The sequence below is a fragment of the Vanrija albida genome (assembly GCF_041260175.1).
Source record: "Vanrija albida strain AlHP1 chromosome Unknown contig_6, whole genome shotgun sequence".
NCBI classification, from domain to species: domain Eukaryota; kingdom Fungi; phylum Basidiomycota; class Tremellomycetes; order Trichosporonales; family Trichosporonaceae; genus Vanrija; species Vanrija albida.
In genome coordinates, this window is record NW_027191425.1 from 88,822 (window position 1) to 109,494 (window position 20,673).

General features: G+C 65.4%; 10 protein-coding genes across 10 annotated transcripts; 8 read left to right on the plus strand and 2 right to left on the minus strand.

Moving 5' to 3' along the window:
* Positions 1–974: 974 nt before the first annotated feature.
* Positions 975–1,475, plus strand: Q8F55_007388 (uncharacterized protein; the record flags this gene model as incomplete). The annotated part of the gene is made up of 1 exon (XM_069355821.1): positions 975–1,475. One exon carries the CDS (start codon positions 975–977, stop codon positions 1,473–1,475), a length of 501 nt encoding a protein of 166 aa, XP_069205662.1.
* Positions 1,476–2,156: 681 nt separating this feature from the next.
* Q8F55_007389 (uncharacterized protein) lies at positions 2,157–2,639 on the plus strand (the record flags this gene model as incomplete). The annotated part of the gene is made up of 1 exon (XM_069355822.1): positions 2,157–2,639. One exon carries the CDS (start codon positions 2,157–2,159, stop codon positions 2,637–2,639), a length of 483 nt encoding a protein of 160 aa, XP_069205663.1.
* A 1,687-nt stretch (positions 2,640–4,326) lies between these two features.
* Q8F55_007390 (uncharacterized protein) lies at positions 4,327–4,779 on the plus strand (the record flags this gene model as incomplete). Its single annotated transcript, XM_069355823.1, has 1 exon — positions 4,327–4,779. One exon carries the CDS (start codon positions 4,327–4,329, stop codon positions 4,777–4,779), a length of 453 nt encoding a protein of 150 aa, XP_069205664.1.
* Positions 4,780–5,656: 877 nt separating this feature from the next.
* Q8F55_007391 (uncharacterized protein) lies at positions 5,657–6,091 on the plus strand (the record flags this gene model as incomplete). Its single annotated transcript, XM_069355824.1, has 1 exon — positions 5,657–6,091. The coding sequence occupies one exon, from the start codon at positions 5,657–5,659 to the stop codon at positions 6,089–6,091; it is 435 nt and encodes a 144-aa protein (XP_069205665.1).
* An 835-nt stretch (positions 6,092–6,926) lies between these two features.
* On the plus strand, positions 6,927–9,431 carry Q8F55_007392 (uncharacterized protein; the record flags this gene model as incomplete). The annotated part of the gene is made up of 1 exon (XM_069355825.1): positions 6,927–9,431. One exon carries the CDS (start codon positions 6,927–6,929, stop codon positions 9,429–9,431), a length of 2,505 nt encoding a protein of 834 aa, XP_069205666.1.
* A 530-nt stretch (positions 9,432–9,961) lies between these two features.
* Positions 9,962–11,255, plus strand: Q8F55_007393 (uncharacterized protein; the record flags this gene model as incomplete). Its single annotated transcript, XM_069355826.1, has 7 exons — positions 9,962–10,182; positions 10,229–10,345; positions 10,378–10,586; positions 10,700–10,861; positions 10,896–10,984; positions 11,021–11,197; positions 11,235–11,255. The coding sequence occupies 7 exons, from the start codon at positions 9,962–9,964 to the stop codon at positions 11,253–11,255; spliced, it is 996 nt and encodes a 331-aa protein (XP_069205667.1).
* A 2,742-nt stretch (positions 11,256–13,997) lies between these two features.
* On the plus strand, positions 13,998–15,630 carry Q8F55_007394 (uncharacterized protein; the record flags this gene model as incomplete). The annotated part of the gene is made up of 6 exons (XM_069355827.1): positions 13,998–14,091; positions 14,264–14,298; positions 14,673–14,762; positions 15,026–15,144; positions 15,193–15,329; positions 15,464–15,630. The coding sequence occupies 6 exons, from the start codon at positions 13,998–14,000 to the stop codon at positions 15,628–15,630; spliced, it is 642 nt and encodes a 213-aa protein (XP_069205668.1).
* Positions 15,631–16,345: 715 nt separating this feature from the next.
* Positions 16,346–18,397, minus strand: Q8F55_007395 (uncharacterized protein; the record flags this gene model as incomplete). The annotated part of the gene is made up of 6 exons (XM_069355828.1): positions 16,346–16,806; positions 16,854–17,209; positions 17,287–17,598; positions 17,633–17,992; positions 18,036–18,342; positions 18,379–18,397. 6 exons carry the CDS (start codon positions 18,395–18,397, stop codon positions 16,346–16,348), a joined length of 1,815 nt encoding a protein of 604 aa, XP_069205669.1.
* A 563-nt stretch (positions 18,398–18,960) lies between these two features.
* On the plus strand, positions 18,961–19,638 carry Q8F55_007396 (uncharacterized protein; the record flags this gene model as incomplete). Its single annotated transcript, XM_069355829.1, has 1 exon — positions 18,961–19,638. The coding sequence occupies one exon, from the start codon at positions 18,961–18,963 to the stop codon at positions 19,636–19,638; it is 678 nt and encodes a 225-aa protein (XP_069205670.1).
* A 10-nt stretch (positions 19,639–19,648) lies between these two features.
* Q8F55_007397 (uncharacterized protein) lies at positions 19,649–20,389 on the minus strand (the record flags this gene model as incomplete). Its single annotated transcript, XM_069355830.1, has 1 exon — positions 19,649–20,389. One exon carries the CDS (start codon positions 20,387–20,389, stop codon positions 19,649–19,651), a length of 741 nt encoding a protein of 246 aa, XP_069205671.1.
* Between the last annotated feature and the right edge of the window lie 284 nt (positions 20,390–20,673).

Sequence of the window (20,673 nt, forward strand, 5' to 3'; positions counted from 1 at the left end):
GCCTCCCATCTTGCGGCACTCAATGGACTTGCTCAGACCCGTCTTCGCTGTCTGTCAACTAATGCACAGTTGACATTCAGAGGCCACCGAACGGGATCGGGGGGTTAATCATCGGCCAATGATTCCTCTTTTGCGTTTGGCGTGGGCTGCAAGTGTCAGAGGATACATGCGTGCGCGGAGTACCCGGTGTACGTGGCGAGTCGAGGCCATGCGAGCGCGCGACCCCAAGGTCGGCGGGGTTGCGGCCAGGCGGTCGTTGCCTCCGACGAGAGCGGCCAGGATAGACGCGGCGGGATACGCGCCCGAGGAGACCCTTCGCGCGGTACTGGGAGGTCAACGGCTCCCCGGGACACCGCGCTTCTCCCACTGGATTGACCTACTGCTAGCCCACCCTCCATGCGAGTCCAGTAGCCGTGAGTGAGGACTCTGGATGGGCGGGGGGAGCTGGCCGCTGGCCTGCGGATAACGGATTCTCCGTAGCCCACGCTCTGGTCCCCATCGCCGAGCACACAGCAACCGCCGTGCGCTCTCGGCCGCCGCTTCAACTCGACACCGCTCGCGAGGCACTCACACACCCCGCATCCGGCTGACATTAGCGGTTGCCTGGGCCAGGGCTACGCATTTAGCTGTGGGCACCACCCGGCTGCGGCCAACCCTATTGGCGTTTAGCTGTCCGTCGTGGGCACTTCCACCAAGGCCGAACAAGCTTAGAAACAAGCTTGATTCACCAACCGTCCCGTCCGCGCCAGTGACTCTCCAAGGCTGTGTCACCACCTCTGAAACCTCTGCATTCAGTGACAGCCGTCTCATACCCACCCGCTATCTGTTAGACCGCTTTAGTGGCAGCTGGGCGTCTGTCAGCGGGGGTAGGAGCGAGGACCATAAAAGGCAGGTGGGGTCGGTCACCTCGAGCGAGTCAATCTCACTCCCACCGCCCCCTCCCTGCAACCATCCTCGCCTACCGCCTTGCCCAGATGCTCCTCAAGACCACCATCCTCGCCCTCGCCGCGGCGGTCGCGCTCGCCGCTCCTGTTGATCCGGCTCAGAACACGACCAAGGATGCCGTCCAGGTCGCGCGCGACATCAGGGGCGGCGTGTCAATCCGTTGCTTCAGACGAACCGGCCACATGGACACACCCGGGAACTGCCAAGGTGACCAGAATCCTTACAACTTTGGTGGTGACCACTATGGCATGCAGCCCGGCGATACTCTCCAGTACGCTTTCGTTTGGCGGGGCTTTGCCGAGCTCAGCTGTCGCTTCGATACTTGGGACGACTGGAAGGGAGAGTTCGAAATCGGCTGGTACGACGAGTATGGTAACCCCCCCTGGAGCAGCGGTGACGGCTGGAACCCATTTGCCCCGAAGGGCTACTCCTCTGGGTCGGGTCAGGTCTGTGTCAACGCTGTTTATTCTAAGAGCAAGCTCGAAAGCCTCAGCCCGATAACGATCAATGTTGTCGCCAGGCGGTATTAGCGGCGGGAGTGTGCCGTGGGTTGCCTAAATGCACTTTCATACACGATCGATGATACTGCTCAAGCATTGAACAGACTGGTGACGGGCATGGGCGTCGTGCGGCGGTGGTGGGTGCACCCAAGTTGGTGTCAGGCATGGTGATGCGAGAAGTGGCTCCATCTCGACGCAGCTTGCCTTAGGCAGTCAGACTCGCAGCCTCACTTCCGGTTCGTCTTACGCCAGCGTGTTTCGTAGCAACCATGGGAGAAAGCGCATCGCACCTCACTGCCGCTGCCTCACATGCACCCCGCTAACTTCTGACGCCGTACCTGGCATGGTCATCCCATCCCTTTCACATTCGCCGAGGCCGGGGCTCTGGGCCGGACGCTGATGTTTGGGCAGGAACCGCAGCACCCGCGTTTACCAGGGGACGCAACATGCTTACAACAAGCTTGTTTCATGTAGCTTGCTCCCGGCCGGCTACCTCCGGACGCGACTACGGCCCGCAGAGAGCCTGTGTTGGCGCCGTGTCGTCCTGTATACTCGTCCCCCTCCACGTCCTGCAGCTACTGAAGCGACAGCTGTCTGCGCGTCGGCCCGTAGTGCTCCTACGAGGTATAAGACCACGGCCGCGTCGAGCCCAAATCTCTCATCCTCGAGTCACGACCGCTCGCATCCAACTCGGCGCAACCGACACTCAGAATGCTCCCCAAGGCCGTCATCATCGCCCTCACCACAACCCTCGCGGTCGCTGCCCCCGCTCCACTGGAGACGGCGGCACAGAACGCCGCTGCCGAGCCGGCCCAGCTCGCGAGCGACGTGGCATCGAGGGGCGTCCCAGGCGTGGCGCTGAAGGCGTGCTACTGGTCGCAGGACTGCACAGGGAGCGTGGTTCCTTTCAGCGATAAGGACGATAGGACCGACGTGAGCCCCGAAGAACCTTTGGAGTACACCATTCAAGCCTCCCCGGACAGAGGCTTCAGCTGCCGCTTCGACACTTGGAACGACTGGAGAGGCGAGTTTGAGATTGGTCATCGGGGGGGAGGGGGCTTCAAAGGCAGCGATGTCTACTACCAGGACTCGGAGAAGGTCCCCTCACCAGGGTGGGGCTCGACCTGCGTTCCCATTCGTTACGACCTCAATGTCTACAACGTTCAAATGAAAGTCAAGGTCACGCGGTGGTAGGAAGCGGGGTAAAGCCTGGCGGTACTGGGGTGGTTCCAATGGGACGTATCTATGAACGAGCATGGACAGGCCACATACACGTACATACATGAGGTTCATATCGAGTCCACAATACACTGGAAGATGTCATTTCCTGGTAAAGCGCGGTGTGGTGCGCAGCGGTTGTGTGTCGGTCCAGAGGACGCGCACGAGTCAGGGTGGTGCAGGAGGTGCGCTGCTGGACCCCCCACATCTCCTCTCACCCGACCCATGCCGGCTCCACCGCTGCAGTCAGCACGGATGGAGTCAGTCAGGTGGTAGCCGAGCCTTGGCTACCCAAACACTTCCAGAAAGCAGCCAGGGGCAGGCTGTGGTGTGTGGTGAGTTGGGAGGGGTACGTGTTCACGCGTTCGAGGGACCGTCGCCGCGCCTCGACCTGGACGCGCTCCCCCGGCTCATCTGACCTCCTGCCCGTCCACGCCTCAGTCGCCAGGTATAGCTGGCGTCCCGGGGCCTGCGACGCGACCCCCTCGCGCTGAGCGCCCACTGACGACCGAGTTCCTGTCGTTTCACCCCGTCGCCGTTGGAAGCAGCGCGTCGGTTTGGAGGTGCCTCGTGAGCCGCCTCGAATCCCCACCACCTTCTACCCGTGCCTACACCCTACGGAGTCGCCCACCCGCGCATCCCATCTCCTTCACATCTGCAGCCCCCCCTGGGCCAGAGTATTCCCGGTGTTTGGACAGGTCCCGGTCGTCAAGCGGCTGTGTTGTGGTGCAGGGCACTTTGCGGCACCTTGCCAGGGGCCGCGTCATGCTTACAACAACAAGCTTGTTTCATTCAGTCTGCTGCCGCTGCCTCCAGACATCGGTCTGTGAGGTGATGCTGTCCGCGCCCTTCCTCCCAACGAGTGCTGCCGCGTCTGAGACGACAGCTGTTTGGGTGTTGTTCGACCATGTCCGCCCCGTCAGAGAGAGACATATAAAAGCGGCGCCAACGGCCCTCCTCGAGGTAATTACTTCACCTATCAAGCCGATTTCACCACGGCGACGATCCCCGCAACCCACTGCCTAAATGCTCTCGGTTATCGTCGCTCACGCTGCCACCCTCGCGGTCGTCACCCTCTCATCCCGAGGCACCTGACCTCCTGCTCCTCCACGCCTCAGTCATCACAACAACTCGGGTTCCAGGCCTCGTTGAGTGGTTCCTTGTTGTCGTATTGAGTGCCATTTGACGACCGATCGCCTCTGTTTCACCGCATCACTGTTGGGGGAAGCGCGTCAGTCTCGACGGCCGCCTCGAACGCGTCTCCAAAGTGCAGAGCCGCCCAGCTGCACCTCCCATCCCCTGTACTTCGGGAGCCTGGACTCTGGGTCAGAGTACGTACAGGTGTTTGGATAGGTGCTGGTCGTCAAGCGATTGGTGTTTGCCTACGCGTTTCAGCAGGGGCCTTTGTAACAAGCTTGTTTCGTGCAGGCTGCTGCCACTCCCTCCATCCAATGCTCGTGCTGATAGTGCAGAGAGTCGGTTGCGATGCCATGTCGTCCTGCATTCTTCCTCCCCTCCAGTGCCGCAGCACCCGTGTGTGGTTTGCTCGACCATATCCGTCGAATCAGACATAAAAGAAAGCCCACGCCCCCCTCGAGGTCTTCTTCACCCGACATCCAACCACCTCGACCACTACGACAACTCGCCGCAAACCATAACCCAAATGCTCCTCAAGACCGTTATCATCACCCTCGTCGCCTCCCTGGCGGTCGCAGCCCCAGCCAAGATGGTGTCCCCCCGAGACGACCTCCCTGTAACAGGCGGCGTGTCGATCCAGTGCTTCTACGGCAAGAACTGCAAAGGTAACGACAACGCTACGCCCGCCAAGTACGGCGTCAAGCACGGTGAAACCTACAACGAAGAATGGTCCGTCCTCCCGGGCTACCCCTTCAGCTGCAAGTTCAAGACTTGGGACGACTGGAAGGGCAGGCTTGTCCTTGGTGGCTACGACAGAAGCCCCCTGGGCTTCAAGGAGGTCTCAGACGTAGGGTACTCGGATGGGTCGGGAGAAGTCTGCCTGACCATGTGGGATTCCGCGTGGGACTTCGGGCTGGACTGGGTCCACTTCGAGGGCAAGGACCAACTCAAGATTGTTACCCATACCTACCGCTACTAAGCGGGGGACGGGCGGGCAGATGGAGCTCTGCGACGCACACCGACGTGCCTGCCGTATATTTGTATCGATGAATCCCCTGCTTCCTAGCAGTGCAACAAGCTGGTTAATTGGTATGCTCTTGTGGCGTCGACGTGGGTTACCTGGCGACCGTCGAGCTGCCACAGCAGGTAGTGTCGACTATGCGTCGCGCTGCCCACCACGAGCCAGACTACGGGACCGTCGACGCAGCCCCCTCTGCACGTAAGCACAGACGCCTGCTGTTTCATAGGACCCTTGGGATCAAGTACGCGTCGTACATCAGTTGGCTGCGATGTCTCGCCGGCCGGCAGCCGCTGTCTCACCTGCTACAACGTGCCCACACCCGGTGGATCCACCATCCGCATATGACCGTGGACCTGGACAACAACAGCGGAGCAGTCATGCTCTATCCCAGACCTTCGGAGTTCGCAGTGGCCGTCAGTCAGCCAGCTTTGCCCACACTTGGGACCCTTTTGTCCGCGTTGTGATACCAGGGATGACAGGGACCGCAAACAAGCTTGCATATGCATGCTCGTCCCGCGGTGAGGCCACTTCGTTCTGCGACATCCTCGGCCTTACGCGCCGCGTATGTAACTCTCCACTCGCTGTGGGCGCCTGGGCAGCTGTCTGCACGTCAACCGTGGCGACTATAAAGGCCGCGCCAAGTTCTCCTTGTCCTTCGTTGCTCCCTCCCACCCCTCACCACCTCGACTCGCCAGTCCCAACTGTCCGCACCAATGCTCCTCAAGACCGTCGTCTTCGCCCTCGCCGCCACCCTCGCCCTCGCCGCCCCAGCGGGGACCGCTGCGCAGGACGCCGGTTCCGAGCCAGAGGCGCCCCAGCGTCAGCGCGACCAGCCATGGGGAACAACCCATGGGACGTTCCGACTTTTTTCCCGGGGCCACTTTTTCTCCTGGGGCCACCGCGCAAGGAGGACGCCGGCGTCGGTGCTGGCGTGTCAATCTGGTGCTTCAAAAGGGCCGGCTGCCAAGGCTCCGTGGATAGCTACAGCACTGACTGGACCACCCTTAAGCACGGCGATACCTGGGAGTACCCAACGTACATCAACCCGGTGAACCCGTTCAGCTGCCGCTTCGACACTTGGGGCGACTGGCGGGGCCACCTTGTCATTGGGGTGTACGGCATTGCAGAAAGCAAGAACCGCTTCCAGCCAGTCGCGCCCTTGCAGTACTCGCAGGGGTCGGGCCAATACTGCGTCGACATGGCCCCCGCCCCACCCAACAACCCTGCCGGCACACAGTTCCCCTTCTACGCCCGTGCCGCGCGGTGGTAGTGTCAACTCGGACGCACCATGTGCGGCGTCACGCGCATGCATCCCGATTCCAGCCCGTCCAATGTCGTCGGACAGCCTCGCTACGGTGCGGTCGGTCAGCCGCAGGGAGGCACAACGCGCACGAGTCGTCGTTGAGCAGTGGATTGCCTCGTGCGTCTCGTCGCCGTGGCCTGCCACTTCGACCGCACCCACCCCTCACGGCAGGGCGGGGTTATGCTTACGCGTCAGACCGCCTGTCGCCAGCTGCCTTGGATTGACCGCTGACGAACGTTGCTTGTGACATTCCGGCTGGCCTTCCCGTGACGAGCAGCGTTACGTCAACGCGCCCAGTCAGTCTCCTTCTGCACCCCGCGTCCCGACCCCTTGTTGACACCGCGTCGCGCCGGCCGTTTACTGAACCCTCGGACGAAGCCTCGGCTTCGCCCGCCTGATGCCCAAAAAACCAGTTGACCTCTCCTCCGATTCCGTTGCCCCACTCGACGCGAGCGGATGTGGCGTCTGCGGGGAGGGGGTTGGTATGTGGGAAGGTACTTTCCGTCAAAGAGGCTCGGAGTTTGGAAGGGGCCGCAACATGCTTACAACAAGCTTGTTTCATCTCGGCAACGGCTCCCCGCTGCATCCAGACGATGAAGGCAGTGTGTGAAGCCAGTCCTGGGCTCTTCCTCCCCTCCCGTGCCACTACGCGTCCACAGTCATCTGCTGGTGTGCTCGACGCGCCCGCGTCCCCCCTCTTTCTCGCTGCCCATAAAGGCCCCAGCAACGTGCCCGCCTTGATGCCTTCTCTCAGCCGTCAAGCCAACTCTACGACTACAATCGTTCGTTGCGAACCACCGATATGCTCCCCAAGAGTATCATCATTGCCCTCTGCGCGACCCTGGCGGCCGCCGCTCCACTGGGCATCAGCGGGCTGGGCACTTCCGGGACCAACAACGCCCGCGGCGCCGTCGACCTGTCCAACAGCGACTTTGCTGCGTCGAATGGCGGCCTAGCCGGCCTCTACGACTACGTCGCAGGCGGTAACGCGGGTACCAGCGCGAGCACCCCCAGTATCAGCGCGGAGGAGAAACCGGGCGACGCGAATCTTCCGCCGATGACAGACAACGGCTTCAGTTCCTCCAAGGGCATCGATGGCTTCGGCAGCAACCAGGGCGGCAATCCCGGCGACAGCGCGGGCGTGGGGGCCCCGGCGAACGAGGACGCGGGCTTTCCGCCCGTGGCTGATGCCGCCCCTCCCCCCATGGCTGACGATGACTTCAACTCCTCGAAAGAGGTACCCGGCGGCCTCGGCGGTAGCGAGGGCGCCGACGCGGGCGGCAATGCAAGCGACAACGCGGGCGTCGGTGACCTGCAGAACTCAGGCGATGCGGCCCTTCCGCCGAAGTCCGACAGTGGCTTCAGCGATGTCTCGAACGGCCTCTCCGACATCCCAGCCACCCCCGATACCAGTAACTCGGGCGACAACGCGGGCGGCGGCGGTGCCGGCGACGGGTTACCAAACCCCGGTGAGGGGGCGCTTCCACCCCTGCCCTCCGACAAGGACTGGGACTCCTCCAACGACGTTGGCGACGGCCTCGGTGGCCACGACAGTGGCAATGTGGGCGACAGCACGAGCAGCGACAAGGGTGTAGGCGGCGTCGACGGCGTGGGGAACGCAGGTGACGCTGTTCTTCCGCCCATGACCGACGACGACTTCAAGTCCTCCAAGGGTGCCGATGGCTTCGGCAGCAGCGGTGGCGCCAGTGCCGGCGACAGCAACGGCAACGGCGACGGCGCCGGCGGCGCTGATGTCGGTGTGCCGGGGAACGGCGATGCACCCTTTCCGCCCACGAACGGCGATGACTTCAACTCGTCCAAGGACGCACCGCATGGCGTCGGCAGCAACGAAGGCGGCAGCTCGGGTGACATGGGCAACGGCCAGGCCGGCGGACAAGGGACCGCCGACGCTAGCCCTCCACCGATGGCCGACGACGACTTCAACTCTTCCAAGGGCGCCGCAGACGGCTTTGGCGGCGACAGCGGCGGCGGCACGTCTGGCAACGGCGCTGGCGATAGGCCCGATAAGCCCAGCGATGGGAACGTTCCACCGACGACCGACGGCGACTTCAACTCCTCCAAAGGCGCCGCAGACGGTCTCGCCGGTGACCCAGGGACCTCGGGTAGCGGCAACGCAGGCAGCGGCACTGAGGCTGGTGTCGGCAGCGAGCCGGGTGACACGAACCTTCCGCCATTGTCCGGCGATGACTTCGACTCGTCCAAGGGCGCCGCCGACGGCCAGTCCAACCTGCCCGGTAACTCCGACAACGGCCACGATGGGAATAACGGGGGCAGTGGCGCGGGCGGCGGTCGCCCGAATGCGGGCGGTGCGAGCCTTCCCCCGGTGTCCGATGACGACTTGAACTCTTCGAAGGACGCCGTAAACGGCCACTCAGATACCCCAGGGACCTCTGGGAACGGCAGCACGGGTAGCGGCGTCGCAGGGAGCTCCAGCGACGGCGACGCGAGCAAAAACGCAGGTGTTGGCGCACAGGGGAGCGCAGGCGACGCGAACCTCCCACCGACGTCCGGTGACGACTTTAACTCGTCTAAGGGCGTCGGTGACGGCCAATCCAACCCCCCAGGAGGCTCCGGGAACGGTAAAACCGACAGCAACGTGGGCGGAAACCCGGGCGACGGCGCAGGAGGGCCGAGTAAGCCGGGCGACGGGGCGCTCCCTCCCCTGTCTGATGATGAGATCGACTCCTCGAAGGGTGGTATCGGCGTCGGCGAGAGCGAGGGCGGAAATCCAGGGGTCAGTGGCGGCGTGGCGGGCAGCGCTGGAAACGGCGGGGGCGACGTGAACCTTCCACCCAGGCCCGACAACGACCTCAACTCTTCCAAGGGCGCCGCGGAAGGCCTCTCTGACGCCCCAGGGAGCCCGGGTAACGCCAACGGTGGCGGCAGCGCAGGCGTCGGCGAGGTTGAGAAGCCGGGCGACGCGAAGCTGCCACCGACGTCCGGGGATGACTTCGACTCTTCGAAGGACGCGCTGGGCGGCCCTTCCAATGCCCCAGGGAGCTCTGGCAACGGCGACGCTGGTGGCAACACCGGCGTCGGCGGGCTCGCGAAGCCTGGCGACGCGCAGCTCCCACCGATATCGGGGGGAGACTTCGACTCGTCCAAAGACATCGGCAACGCTGGCGGCGGGGCTGGCAACGCTGCAGGTGGCGCAGGCATCACCGGCGACGATGGCAATGGTGGCGGTCACGGGGTCGGCAACGCCGGCAACGGTGCTGGCATTGCAGGCGACGCTGGCAACGGCCTGATCGGTGGGGGAGCTGACAAAGGGGTCGGCGGGGCCTGAGGGGCCCCCGACAACGCTGGCGTTGGGGGGCCGGGTGTTTGAAGAAAGAGAGCGGGGTGCCGGCACTTTTGGCAGCGCGCCGCCGCCAGTATGTACTTTCGCGACTTGGTTGTTCCTCATGTTACTCTCGAGATGTCTACCCTGCGGATCGGGAGGCGAGAGTCGAGAGCTGAGCGTTTCCCTTGGCCAGTATCGCTGTCTCGCTTGGACTGAAGATGGTCGGGAGTGAACCACTCTCGCTTGGCCCGAATGCCGTGGCGTCCTCGATATGATCCGGTCAGTAACAGCCGTCAGCACGTCAGTGCACGCCCCACCGGAGCTGGGCGTCAGTTTCATGCGATCCGGTGCATGCTGTCGATGCGAGCGTGAGTCAACAAGCACTGTTGAAAGATGGCGAGATGTACAAGATCAACAGTCAAGAGGTTGGGTGGGGCCACGTGGGCTGCAGTACCCCGGTGCGCGCCGGCTTCAACTATTACCCGGCCATCCACCATCACTCGACATTTCTTTCCCCACCTCCATCTCACACCATGCCCTCCAACGCAGACATCACGGCCGCCGCGCGACTCTCTACCGTCGCGGGGCACATCTCGGCCGCTGGCCCCTCGGGTGGCGGTGGTAGCAGCACCGCGCGCCAGATCAACCACATCACCGTCTTCGGCGCGGGCCTCATGGGCGGCGGCATCGCGCAGGTCGCGGCGCAGGCCGGGCTCAAGGTCACGCTGACGGACGTGAACGAGGCGGCGCTCAAGTGGGTCGCGACGGCTGGGGAGGGACTGGCACTGACGCGAGCGTAGGCGCGGCCTCGGCGCCATCGCGCAGAGCGTCGCCCGCGTCGGCAAGAAGAAGGCGCCGGACAATGTCGAGGCGTTTGTCGCCAAGGTGCTCGGCAACATCAAGACTACGGTCGACCCGTACGTTGGAGACAGGGATGCGCTGACGCCAGCACCGAGGCCGTCAAGGACGCCGACCTCGTCGTCGAGGCCGTCATTGAGAACCTCAAGCTCAAGCAGGACCTGTTTGCAAAGCTCGACAAGGTGGCCAAGCCCTCGGCCATCTTTGCGACCAACACGTCGAGCCTGCTCGTCGGCGACGTTGGTGCCACGCTGCCCGAGGCTCGCCAGCGGCTGTTTGCGGGCCTGCACTTCTTCAGCCGTGAGTGGACGTGACCGATGCGGCCGGCGTAGCCGAAACGAGAGGCTCGCTCTCGTCTCTGTGACGCCACCGCAACCCCGTGAACTGTTGCCAGTCCTTGCTAACCTCCCCAGCCGTCCCCGTCATGAAGCTCGTCGAGGTCATCCGCGGCCCCAAGACCGAAGACTCGGTCATCGACGCGCTCCTCGTCCTCGCCAAGCGCATGCACAAGGTCGCCGTGCGCGCGCCCGACAAGCCGGGCTTCATTGTCAACCGCCTGCTCATTCCCTACAAGCGTAAGTGGTGTACGCTGTACCTGCTGACAACTAGTCGAGGCCGCGCGCATGCTCGAGCGCGGAGACGCAACCGTCGAGGACATTGACATTGCAATGAAGCTGGGCGCCGGCTACCCCATGGGCGTGGGTTAGGCGTTCTTGGCACCACTGACACCCCAGCCCTTCGAGCTCTTCGACATGGTCGGCCTCGACATCACAAAGTTTGTGTCCGAGGGCTGGAAGGAGTACGCCGAGCGCGGGCTCATCCCCGCCGAGCTCGTCAAGCCGAGCCCGCTCATCGAGAAGATGGTGTCCGAGGGCAAGATCGGCCGCAAGGCCGGCAAAGGCTTCTACGACGTGAGTAGGGTGGGGGTGGGGCAACGCTGACAGCTAGTACACCAAGGGGAAGAAGTAATCGCGTCGGTGTGTCGTCGATGGCCGTTGTCAATTCGCATGTATCGTTGTTCTTGCAGAGTGCGCGTGGCATAGCTTCCCCACAGCCGCCAGAGCCATTCTCGGTCGCCGGCGCTGTCTCACGCGTTGCGTGCCCGTCGTATCCTAGTGACGGGTCCGTTGGATGGGCAAGGCCGTCGCAGTTCCAACGTTGGCCCCAAGATCTGACCAATACAACCGAGGGTTGATGACGCGCCGCAGCACACTTGGCTAACTACCGACCGAGGCGCGCGCGTCATTCATTACTGGCGCGTGCCGTTGAGCGTGGCATTCGCCGAGCAGGGGTGGTTGAGTGTCGCACAACCAAGAGCAATCACAGGACGGGGGCAGCCAGCACCGATCGCATCGTCGACGTCGGAGCGGCAGCGACGACGACAGCCATGGCCGTGTGCGCCAGACCTGTCGCCAAAAACTGCAGCACCGAACCACGCGAGCACCACGCTCGCACGACGTCGAGCGCCAAGCGTGTGCCTCTGCGCTGATGGCGACAATGACGCGGGGAGCGCCGAGCGCCGCGCCAAAGCCGACGACGCGCCGCGGGGCCCAGGTGCACGGACAGGCTGCGTCGGTCTGATGTGGAGGCCACTGCCGACGGCGGGCAGGAGCCAGCACCCACGGCTGATCCATGCATGTGGCCCATGCACGGGACTGGCGATCGCGGGGCGCGGCATGCTCCGTGCGGCGTCCGCGCGGCGCGGCGCGGCGCTGAATGGAGGCGGGGGCGGCGGGAGGCGGAGAGGGCTGGGACGAGGGAGGCGCCGAGCGGCGGTTCCCACAGCTCTACCTGCCAAGACCTGCACCACATGACGGAGCCTGGCGGAGTGCGGCGGAGCCGAACAGTGTACGTATACGCCGAGCGGGTGGAGCCGCGGCGAGTGCGGCCCAGGCTGCATGCTCTGCACAGACCGAAGTCTGCACGAGCAATGCACACGAGCGTTGCATGGCATAAGCAGAGCACGAAGCACGAGCAACCCCGGCAACCCCGCAGGGGGGGCCGGCGGCGACGACGTGGGCCGCGGGGCTCTAGCGAGCGGGGCGGGGTGGGCTGCCTGCTGCAAGCGGGCAGGCCGACAAACAATCGGGACGAGAGGGGACCCGGGTACTGTCGCTGCCGCGTGCAGACGCCGGGGCGGGGTCGAGGTCACGCCACGTCGAGAAGAGGCCAGCAACGCGTCTGTCTCAGCTCGCGCTCGCGCTCACGCTCACGCTTGACCGCTTCCGTCGCGTGAGTGTGTTTCGCCACGCTCGAGCTCGCTCGGCCGCTTGCACGAGACGAGACATTCTCACGCAGCTAATGGCCCGGCCGGTGGTGCACAGTGCCATTTCAGTCTGAAGCGTGCCCGTGTTGCAAGTCTAATCTGTTGGTTTGCCCACCGGAATAGCGGCTCTGCCTGCTCTCGGGGCCCACTCGCCCGCCGGCGGCCACGGCCATCGGCCAAGACTTCCCTGCGGGAGAGCTCTGGCTGAACCAGCCTACCCCCCGACTTATCCGGGGGTCCGGGTGGGTGGCGTCTGGGGCTCGGCTGCAGCCGCGCGGTGCGATCGCGCGGTGTGCAGGGTCATGTGTGCCTGTTATGCCATGCTGCGGCGTCGTGGGCCTGCTTGCTGCATTTGCTGGGTGGAAGATTTTCCTCGTGTTTGCTTGGCAAGTAAGCGATGCAGCTTGCGTCTCGTGCACGTGAGGGGCTGCGAGGTGTGGTCAGAGTGGTTGGGCCAGTGGGTGCGAGATGGATGCTGCCAGACCCCGTCGTCGCCCCCGTTCCCCCCAAAGAATCGTAGCCTCGCGCCAGTGACCAATGGTCTGTGAGTGCAGTTGAATCCAACTCACACTGGTTGGTGTGGAGCTTTGCTCTGTAGCGCACTCCAGGCTAGCTCGCCGGATAGGGTCACGGCGCCGGACAGGGCTGAGCAGCAGGCAGCAAAGAGCGACATGGCGTCGTGTGTCTCAGCCGCGAGGCTCTCCTGCTCGGGTCGAGCTCGCCCTGAGGCAGACTGCGCGCGCAATAGGCCGACCGAGGAGCGTGTCGCCTCGCCTCGCCCGGCGGGCTGGCGCGGCTGGCGCGGCTGGCGCGGCTGGCACGGCTGGCACGGCTGGCATCCCTCGTCACCTGCCATTCCTGGTATTTTCTGCCCATTTTTTCCTGGCTGCTGCCCACTCGCGTGCATCATCTTTCCACTCGTCAGGCACTAAATGGTCTGCGGGCAGAGGCAGCAAAGTCAACAACATTGGGAGCTGCCCTGGATTCCTCTGCTGAGGCCGAGTGCCTACGTGACATGTGACGACGACGAGAGCTGAGCAGCAAAGAGCAACTTGAGCCACCACCCCACGCGGGTGCGCCGCCCCGCCCAGCCTTGATCTGCCTGGCCTGTCCAAGCGCGCGAGCGGAGCAAGCATCAGTCAGATCAGGTCAGGATAACAAGGCCAAGAAGACGCAGCTGGATGCAGCAGGTGCATGCACAGAGACGAGGCCGTGTTGATCGGGTAGAGGTCTTACCCGTAAAAAAACGGCGCCAGTAGCACCACGCCGAGGACGTCCCCCCCGCCTCGTCCGCCTCGTGCTTTAATAGCCCACGACGTTCGTGTCTTGTTGTCTCTTGTCCCTCGTCCCCGTATCGTCGCTCGTTGCTTGCATTGCCACCCCAGACAACCCGGCACACTCTCATTCGCTCGACCACCGACCACACCACCACAACAACCACCACCATGGGCTACCTCCGCAGCCTCCTCTTCGCGCGCACCCTCTTCATCCTCACGGCCGGCGCCCTCGCCGTCGCCGTCACCGGCCTCGCCGGCTCGGGTCAGTAGTGCACGGTGTGCTGGCTGTCCGTGCGTGGGAGCTGCAGCTGCTATCGGCGGCCCGGGCGCCCATCGTAATGATGATGCTCGGGACGTTGATGTCAGCATGCTCCGCGTCATGGCGGCCATCACGCCGCTGGCTCCACTCCACGGCTATGCTAACGGCTCCACAGCGCTCGTGCAGCTCCAGGACAAGAAGAAGATGGCCGTGAGTATTGTTCATCTCTCCCCGTCACACGGTCTTGGCTTGGCCGCCGCCGCAAATTGCACGGCGTTGGCTTGGCCCCGGCCAGCAGCGAGCCAGGCCATTCGGGACGAGTGGTGCCTTGTGCGCCGCCGACGCCGCCGCCGCCCCCGTCCATTGTGCAGCGTCCCGTGACGTGCAAGCATGTCCACCGGCGACTATCGCTACCGGATGCACCAGCACGAGCACGACTCGCCATCCTGCATTCGCATTGCGCATGCGGATACTCGGCCATGGTCGTAGCCCAGGGTCGCTCGTCACTAGTCGCACCATCCGAGACCACCCAAACACTACTCTCCCCGCCTCGCGTCACTGGACACTGCTAACACCCCATGCAGAAGGGCCTCGGCGCCAAGCTCGTTGCGACCGATGTCGTCGGTGTCACCGGCACCTTTGCCGCCGCGGCCGGCTTCGCCGTGATTGTTGCTGTAAGTGTCGTGTGCCGTCCACTCCCGCCCCTCGGTCCCGCCCTACAGCCACCCGGCGGCACCAGCCCGCCCACCCGTCGCAAGCATCACGTCGTCAAACCATGTTTGTGGGGCAACTACCCACTGCATGCGCTGCGATCTTCGTCGTTGATGCGGATGCGTTGCGGCTGCATACATACAGCCGGCGGGATGTGGACGGGCCTGGCCTCATGTCTACCTCATTGCGTGGTTCCTAGGCAGGCAGGCACTAACCCTACTACCAGTTCCTCTCCGAGTTCATCCTGTGGCGCGAGAAGCGCAAGCGTCAGTCCAACGCCATCCGTTTCTTCAACGAGTTCCTCCTCGCCTTCTCGTTCATTGCCCTCCTCGGTGGCTGCATTGCGTAAGTGGCGACCCCCTCGGAAAACACGCCACCGCTCACACTCCCCAGCGGCACCATCATTGTCCTCTTCCACTCGGGCAAGGTTACCCTCGGCACTCTCACCCAGGAGCAGATCAAGGGCATTCTCAAGAACCTCCCCGGCAGCCCCAGGCTCGAGTACAGGTACTACCGCTGCTACCCTGCCCGTGAGTGTTTAGACGACGCAGCGGTGTCGTGTATGCCTCTGCGTCATTGGGCGTCGGGGGCGGCGAGCCGGCCTGCGCGGCCCGGCACGTCGCCCCCGCCCCACCAAACCCATGCCCACTGCTAACCCCCGCAGTCATCTGCGCCTGGATCTGCTGCGGCTTCATCCTCGCCAACCTCATCCTCGTCATCATGACCGGCCTCCACTACCGCAAGCTCGAGCGCCAGGGCATCTTGGAGGGCGACGGCACCGAGCGCGTCGTCACCGAGAAGCCCCAGAACGGCCAGCACCTCGAGCACTAAGCGTGTGTCGTAGTAGTAGTCCGTAGTATCTACCACGTTGGCAGACACCGAGGCTCTGCAGTGTGTACGATAGCTATCATAATGCAGCCGCGTATTGGCTTGTGGGCGTGAGCAGCAGTATCAGCAGCAGGGGCGAGCAAGCGATGGTTGGCAGAAGCCAGGCCGGGTGTCGACGCCCATTGACGACGCCTCGGCGCCTCGCCTCGCGGGGTAGATAGCGATAGCGATATGATAACCTGTCTGATCGCCGTGCCAAGGGATCGCAGGAATGTATGTACGCATGCACATCCCTGCAGATTACACTGCCGCCGGGGGGAGGGGGGCGCCGGGGGGAAGAGCGGGGCGAGGAGGGCGGCGGCGACGACGACGACGGTCGGTGCTGACAGACTGACGGAGATGGCGGCCGGGGGTAGTGGCTTACGTGTCGGCGCCCGGGGTGGCACCGACTGCACCAGTCCGCCCGAAGCATTTGGGCCCCTCCCACCCCACATATATATGCGTGCAGCGACGACGCGGCCGCGGACTCCTCTGCACGCTGCATGCATGCGAGTGTGCTGGACGCGGACTTGCAGTTGACTGTGTGTAAGCTTGGGCGGGGTGGGATGGCCGTGTGGCGCGCGGCCAGAGAGGCCGTGTGAGGTCACGGGCTAGTCAGTCGTGCAACAATCTTGGCCAAGACTTCTTCCATGCCGGCGCTCGCTGCCCGCACCCACGTCTACAACCGCGCCTTGGGGTCGACCATGGGCTTGCGCCCCTGCCGCTCCCACTGATCCAGCACCATCTTCTTCACGTCAGCCTTTACGACCTTCTGGCTCGCGTTCCACGGCAAGTTGCCCTCGACGACGACGACGACGTCGGGGCGGGCGGGGTACCGGAGGCGCGGCCACGCCATCTCCGCGACCGAGAGCGGCGTCGCGCGCGCGCCCGGTGCAAGCGACACGGCGACGCCGATACGCTCGCCCAGCACATCGTCGGGCACGGCGACGGCGCACGCCTCGTGCACCCTGTCGTCTAGGGCGAGGGCGCGCTCCACCTCGGCCGCGGGCACGTTCTCGCCGCCGCGGATGATGATGTCCTTTGCGCGGTCGGTGATGTGCAGGTCGCCGAAGGCGTCGACGAAGGCGATGTCGCCGGTGTCGAGCCAGCCGTCGGGCGTGAGGGCCTCGGCCGTGGCCTCTGCACCTGGTCAGCGGGGGAGAGGAGCAAGGCCACGCCGCACTCACTCGCATTGTTGACATACTCCTTCATCACGTTCTGCCCCTTGGCCAGCAGCAGCCCCTCCCTCCCGGCGGGGAGCTCGGCCTTGGTCACGGGGTCGACGATGCGGATCTCGGTCACCGGCATGACCTGCCCGCACGCGAGCGGCTTGTCAATGTACTCCTGCCCCACGAAGGCGCAGTGCCCAGAGTTGGTCTCGGTCATGCCCCACCCCGTGGCGGGGATCATGCCGGGGAAGCGGGCGACGAGGTCGCGCGGGAGGCGCGTGGGCGGCTGCGCGCCGCCGTACGACGTGGCTGTGAGCGTGAAGTCTTTGGGGAGAAGCGGGGATTGGAGGACGGCCGTGCAGATGGCCGGGACGCTGGGGATGTCAGGAGGGGAATCTCGATCGATGCCGGGCACACTCGCTGCGCTCGTGTGCGCTGCCGCACCACTCACCCGCCAATCTTCGTCACCTTCTCCTGCACCATGATCCCAATGGCGTACGCCACGCTCCAGCGGCGCAGGAACACGAGCTTGGTGCCGCTGTCGATCGCGCCCACGAGCCACGTCAGGCAGCCCTGCACGTGGAACAGGGGGATGGAGAGGAGCGATACCGTGTCGGGCCGGGGCGCGGTCGCCATCGCGATCGCCTCGTCGGCCGGCAGGCCCATACGCAGCGCCATCCGCGCGAGGGGGTACACGCCCGACTGGATGACGTGCAGCGCCTGGCGGTTGGTGACGAGGACGCCCTTGGGCATCGACGTGGTGCTGGCGTCAGCTGCCAGATCGGAGCACCACTCACCCCGAGGTGAAGAAGATGATGCCGTCCGACTCGGGGCCCACGCCCTCGAGCCCGATCCCGGTGCCGGCGCGCACGGCGGCGACGCTGTCCGCGCTGGGGCTGAGCGAGTCGAGCGTGGTCACGACGCGCGCCACGTCCGGGAGGTGGGCGAGCGTGCCCCACGCCCAGACGTTATTCACGCCCTTTGCCTTGAGCTCGGGCAGCACCGGCGCGAGCTGGGCGGCCACCTGGTCGTCGACGAGCGTGATGAGGGGCTGCGTGAGCGCGAGGCAGTGGACCTGGGCGGCGATGTGCAGCCCGTTGTTGAGGAGGACCGGTACCGCGCCGATGAGGTGGACGGCGACGAAGACCACGACCCAGCTGCAGCGTCAGCGCCACGGCCGAGAGCTAGACCCAGACCCACCCGGTGCAGTTGGTGCCGCCGATAGCGACGCGCGCGCCGACCCCCGCGCCCTGCTCGCGCAGCACCGCGCCGAGGCGCACCGCCGCGTCGTACACCTGCGCAAAGGTGAGGACCTCGCGCGCCTCGTACGGCTCGGGCGCGGCGATCGGCGACGAGACGAGCACGTTGTCGGCGTACTTTGCAAAGTTGGCGCGCACGAAGGCCGGGAAGCTGGCCGGCGTGCGCGCCCACACGCGCAGGTCGCGCCCGTCGATTGTGAGCCGGGTCGTTTCGAACACGCTCCCGGGGCGGGTGAGCGCGGCGTCGCCTGCGTGTCAGCCGGGCGGGGGGCGGGGGCACGTACAGTCTTGTACGCTGAGCATTGTGGTTGGAGTGGGAGAGGAGGGGGTGGGGCCTGTAGACAAGAGACGAGGAGCCCCCCTCGCGTGCCGGCGCTTTATACCCGGGCCAAGCCGACCGGGCCGAACGCATCCCCACGAGTTGGAGTTATCAGCATGCTGACGACGACGTTGCTGACCTCAACGCGGCCACGGAATAGCGGGTGAGTCGAGGGGGATCAGGCCAGAGCGCGGGGCAGCAGCGCAGTGCAGAGAGATGTAAGACAACTGCTCGCCCTCGTCACCATCTCGGTCGAGCTTGCCGCCGGCCGGCTCCCCTCCTCGGACAAGCCGAGCTCGGCGGCGGCCATCGCCGATGCACGCGACCGCTCGACGCCGGCGTATGTATCTCTGGCCCGCCGCCTCTGACAGCCTCGTGCATGCATGCTGATGCGCCACCGCGGACCCCCACGGGGCCAGCGCCGAGCGGCTGGGCAGCCTCGGCGGCGGCAGCGGCAGCGGCGTCGGCTCTCCGTCTGGCTAGCGCCTCCGCCGACCCAGACCCATGAATACCGCGCCGGCAGCTCACACACCACAACCACCACACCATGTCCTTCACGAGCACGCTCCGCGCGCGCACCGACGCGCCCTGGACCGCAGCCGTCTCGTCGCGCTTCGTGCGCGAGCTGTGGGCCGGGTCGCTGCCCGACCCCGTGCTGGCCGTCTACCTGGCGCAGGACTCGCTCTTCGTCGACACGTTCGTCGCGCTGCTCGGCGCGGCGGTCGCGACGGCCGACGACGCGCGCGTGCGCATCCGCCTCGCGCAGCAGCTCGGCCTGGTCGCAAACGACGAGGACGGGTACTTTGCGCGCGCGCTGACCCGTCTGCACACGCGCGGCGCCGGTGGGCTGGGGGACACGGCCGCCGCCTCTGCCGACCCCGAGCCGCTTCCGCCGACGGAGGGCTTCCTCCGCCTCATGGACGAGGCGCGCGCGTCCCAGAGCTACGCGCTCGCGCTCACCGTGCTCCTCGTCGCCGAGTGGCTCTACCTCGACTGGGGCAGCCTCGACGCCCCGACCCCCCCGGACTGGCTGCACGCCGACTGGATCGACCTGCACCGCGGCGCCGGGTTCGCGCGCTGGGTCGACCTGCTGCGCGACGAGACGGACCGCGTCGCGGCTGCCGCTGGCGCCGACACGCGCCGCCGCATGGAGGAAATGTTTGAGCGCGCCGTCGTCCTCGAGGCGGCCTTCTTCGACGCGGCTTACGAGGTCTCCACTGATTAGACTATGCATCCTACTCGTACTGCTTGACCGCGTCCAGCCCCCCAAGCAGCAGGTTGCGCGCGCTGTTCTTCTCCCTCTGCTCCCTGTACGCGTCCCCCTCCTCGCCCTCGAGGAGCGCGGCGCCAAACTCGCCCACAAAGTTGTCGAACGTGGTCCCCGGCTTGTCGCGACACAGCCCGCAGAGGGTGCGCGGCAGCTCGTCGCGGAACGCGAGGCGCGGGAACGCGCCCACGACCTCCTGGAACTCGGCGACGCTGATCGCCCCGGCGGGGTGGTAGGGCCCGGTAAAGTCGGCGAGGATGCCCAGCGCGGTGAGCGCGACCACGGGCTGCTTGTGCAGCGCGATGCTCGGCGTCGTGTGGAGCGCGATGGCGTCCCACACCTCCTGGAGCTGGGCCTCGCTGTACTCGCTGTGCTCGCGCGCAAACGCGCGCGCAAGATTCGCCCCGTCGACCTCGAATCGCTTGTCGGCCGAGAGCAGGGCCCTGGACTCGCCGACGGCCCAGCCGAGGTCGTGCAGGAGACACGCGAGGACGACCGCCTCGGCGTCGGCCCCGGCGTACGGCGGCAGCTTGCGCGCGAACACGAGCGCGAAGGCCGCGCTCCGGAGGCAGTGGTTCACCGTCGAGGGGGACGTGTGCGCGCGCGCGTAGGCCACGGCGGCGGTGATCAGGCCGGTCGCGGGGATGGCGACGCCGCACACCGGGAGGGCGGGGAACGGCGCGGCGGGGGTCGCGGCGGGGGTCGACATTGTTGATGCCGAGGGGATGAGCTGCGGCCGAGCTTTTATAGGGCTCGAGTTGGCCAAGAGGCCAAGACGAGTGCGAGGGCGGAGAGTCGCCGTCGGTCGCTCACGACGCCTCTCGGCACGACGCCCGGCTGCCGACTTGACTGACATCATGAGTCAGAGGAGCCCCGCGGCGTCGGCTGTCGCTTGTCGAGCATGTCCGCTGTGTAGCGCACGCCGAGGGCGAGCTGGTCCCCAAGCGCTGAGGGGTACTCAGAGCCGATTGAGAGGCGCGCTTGACGCTCGAG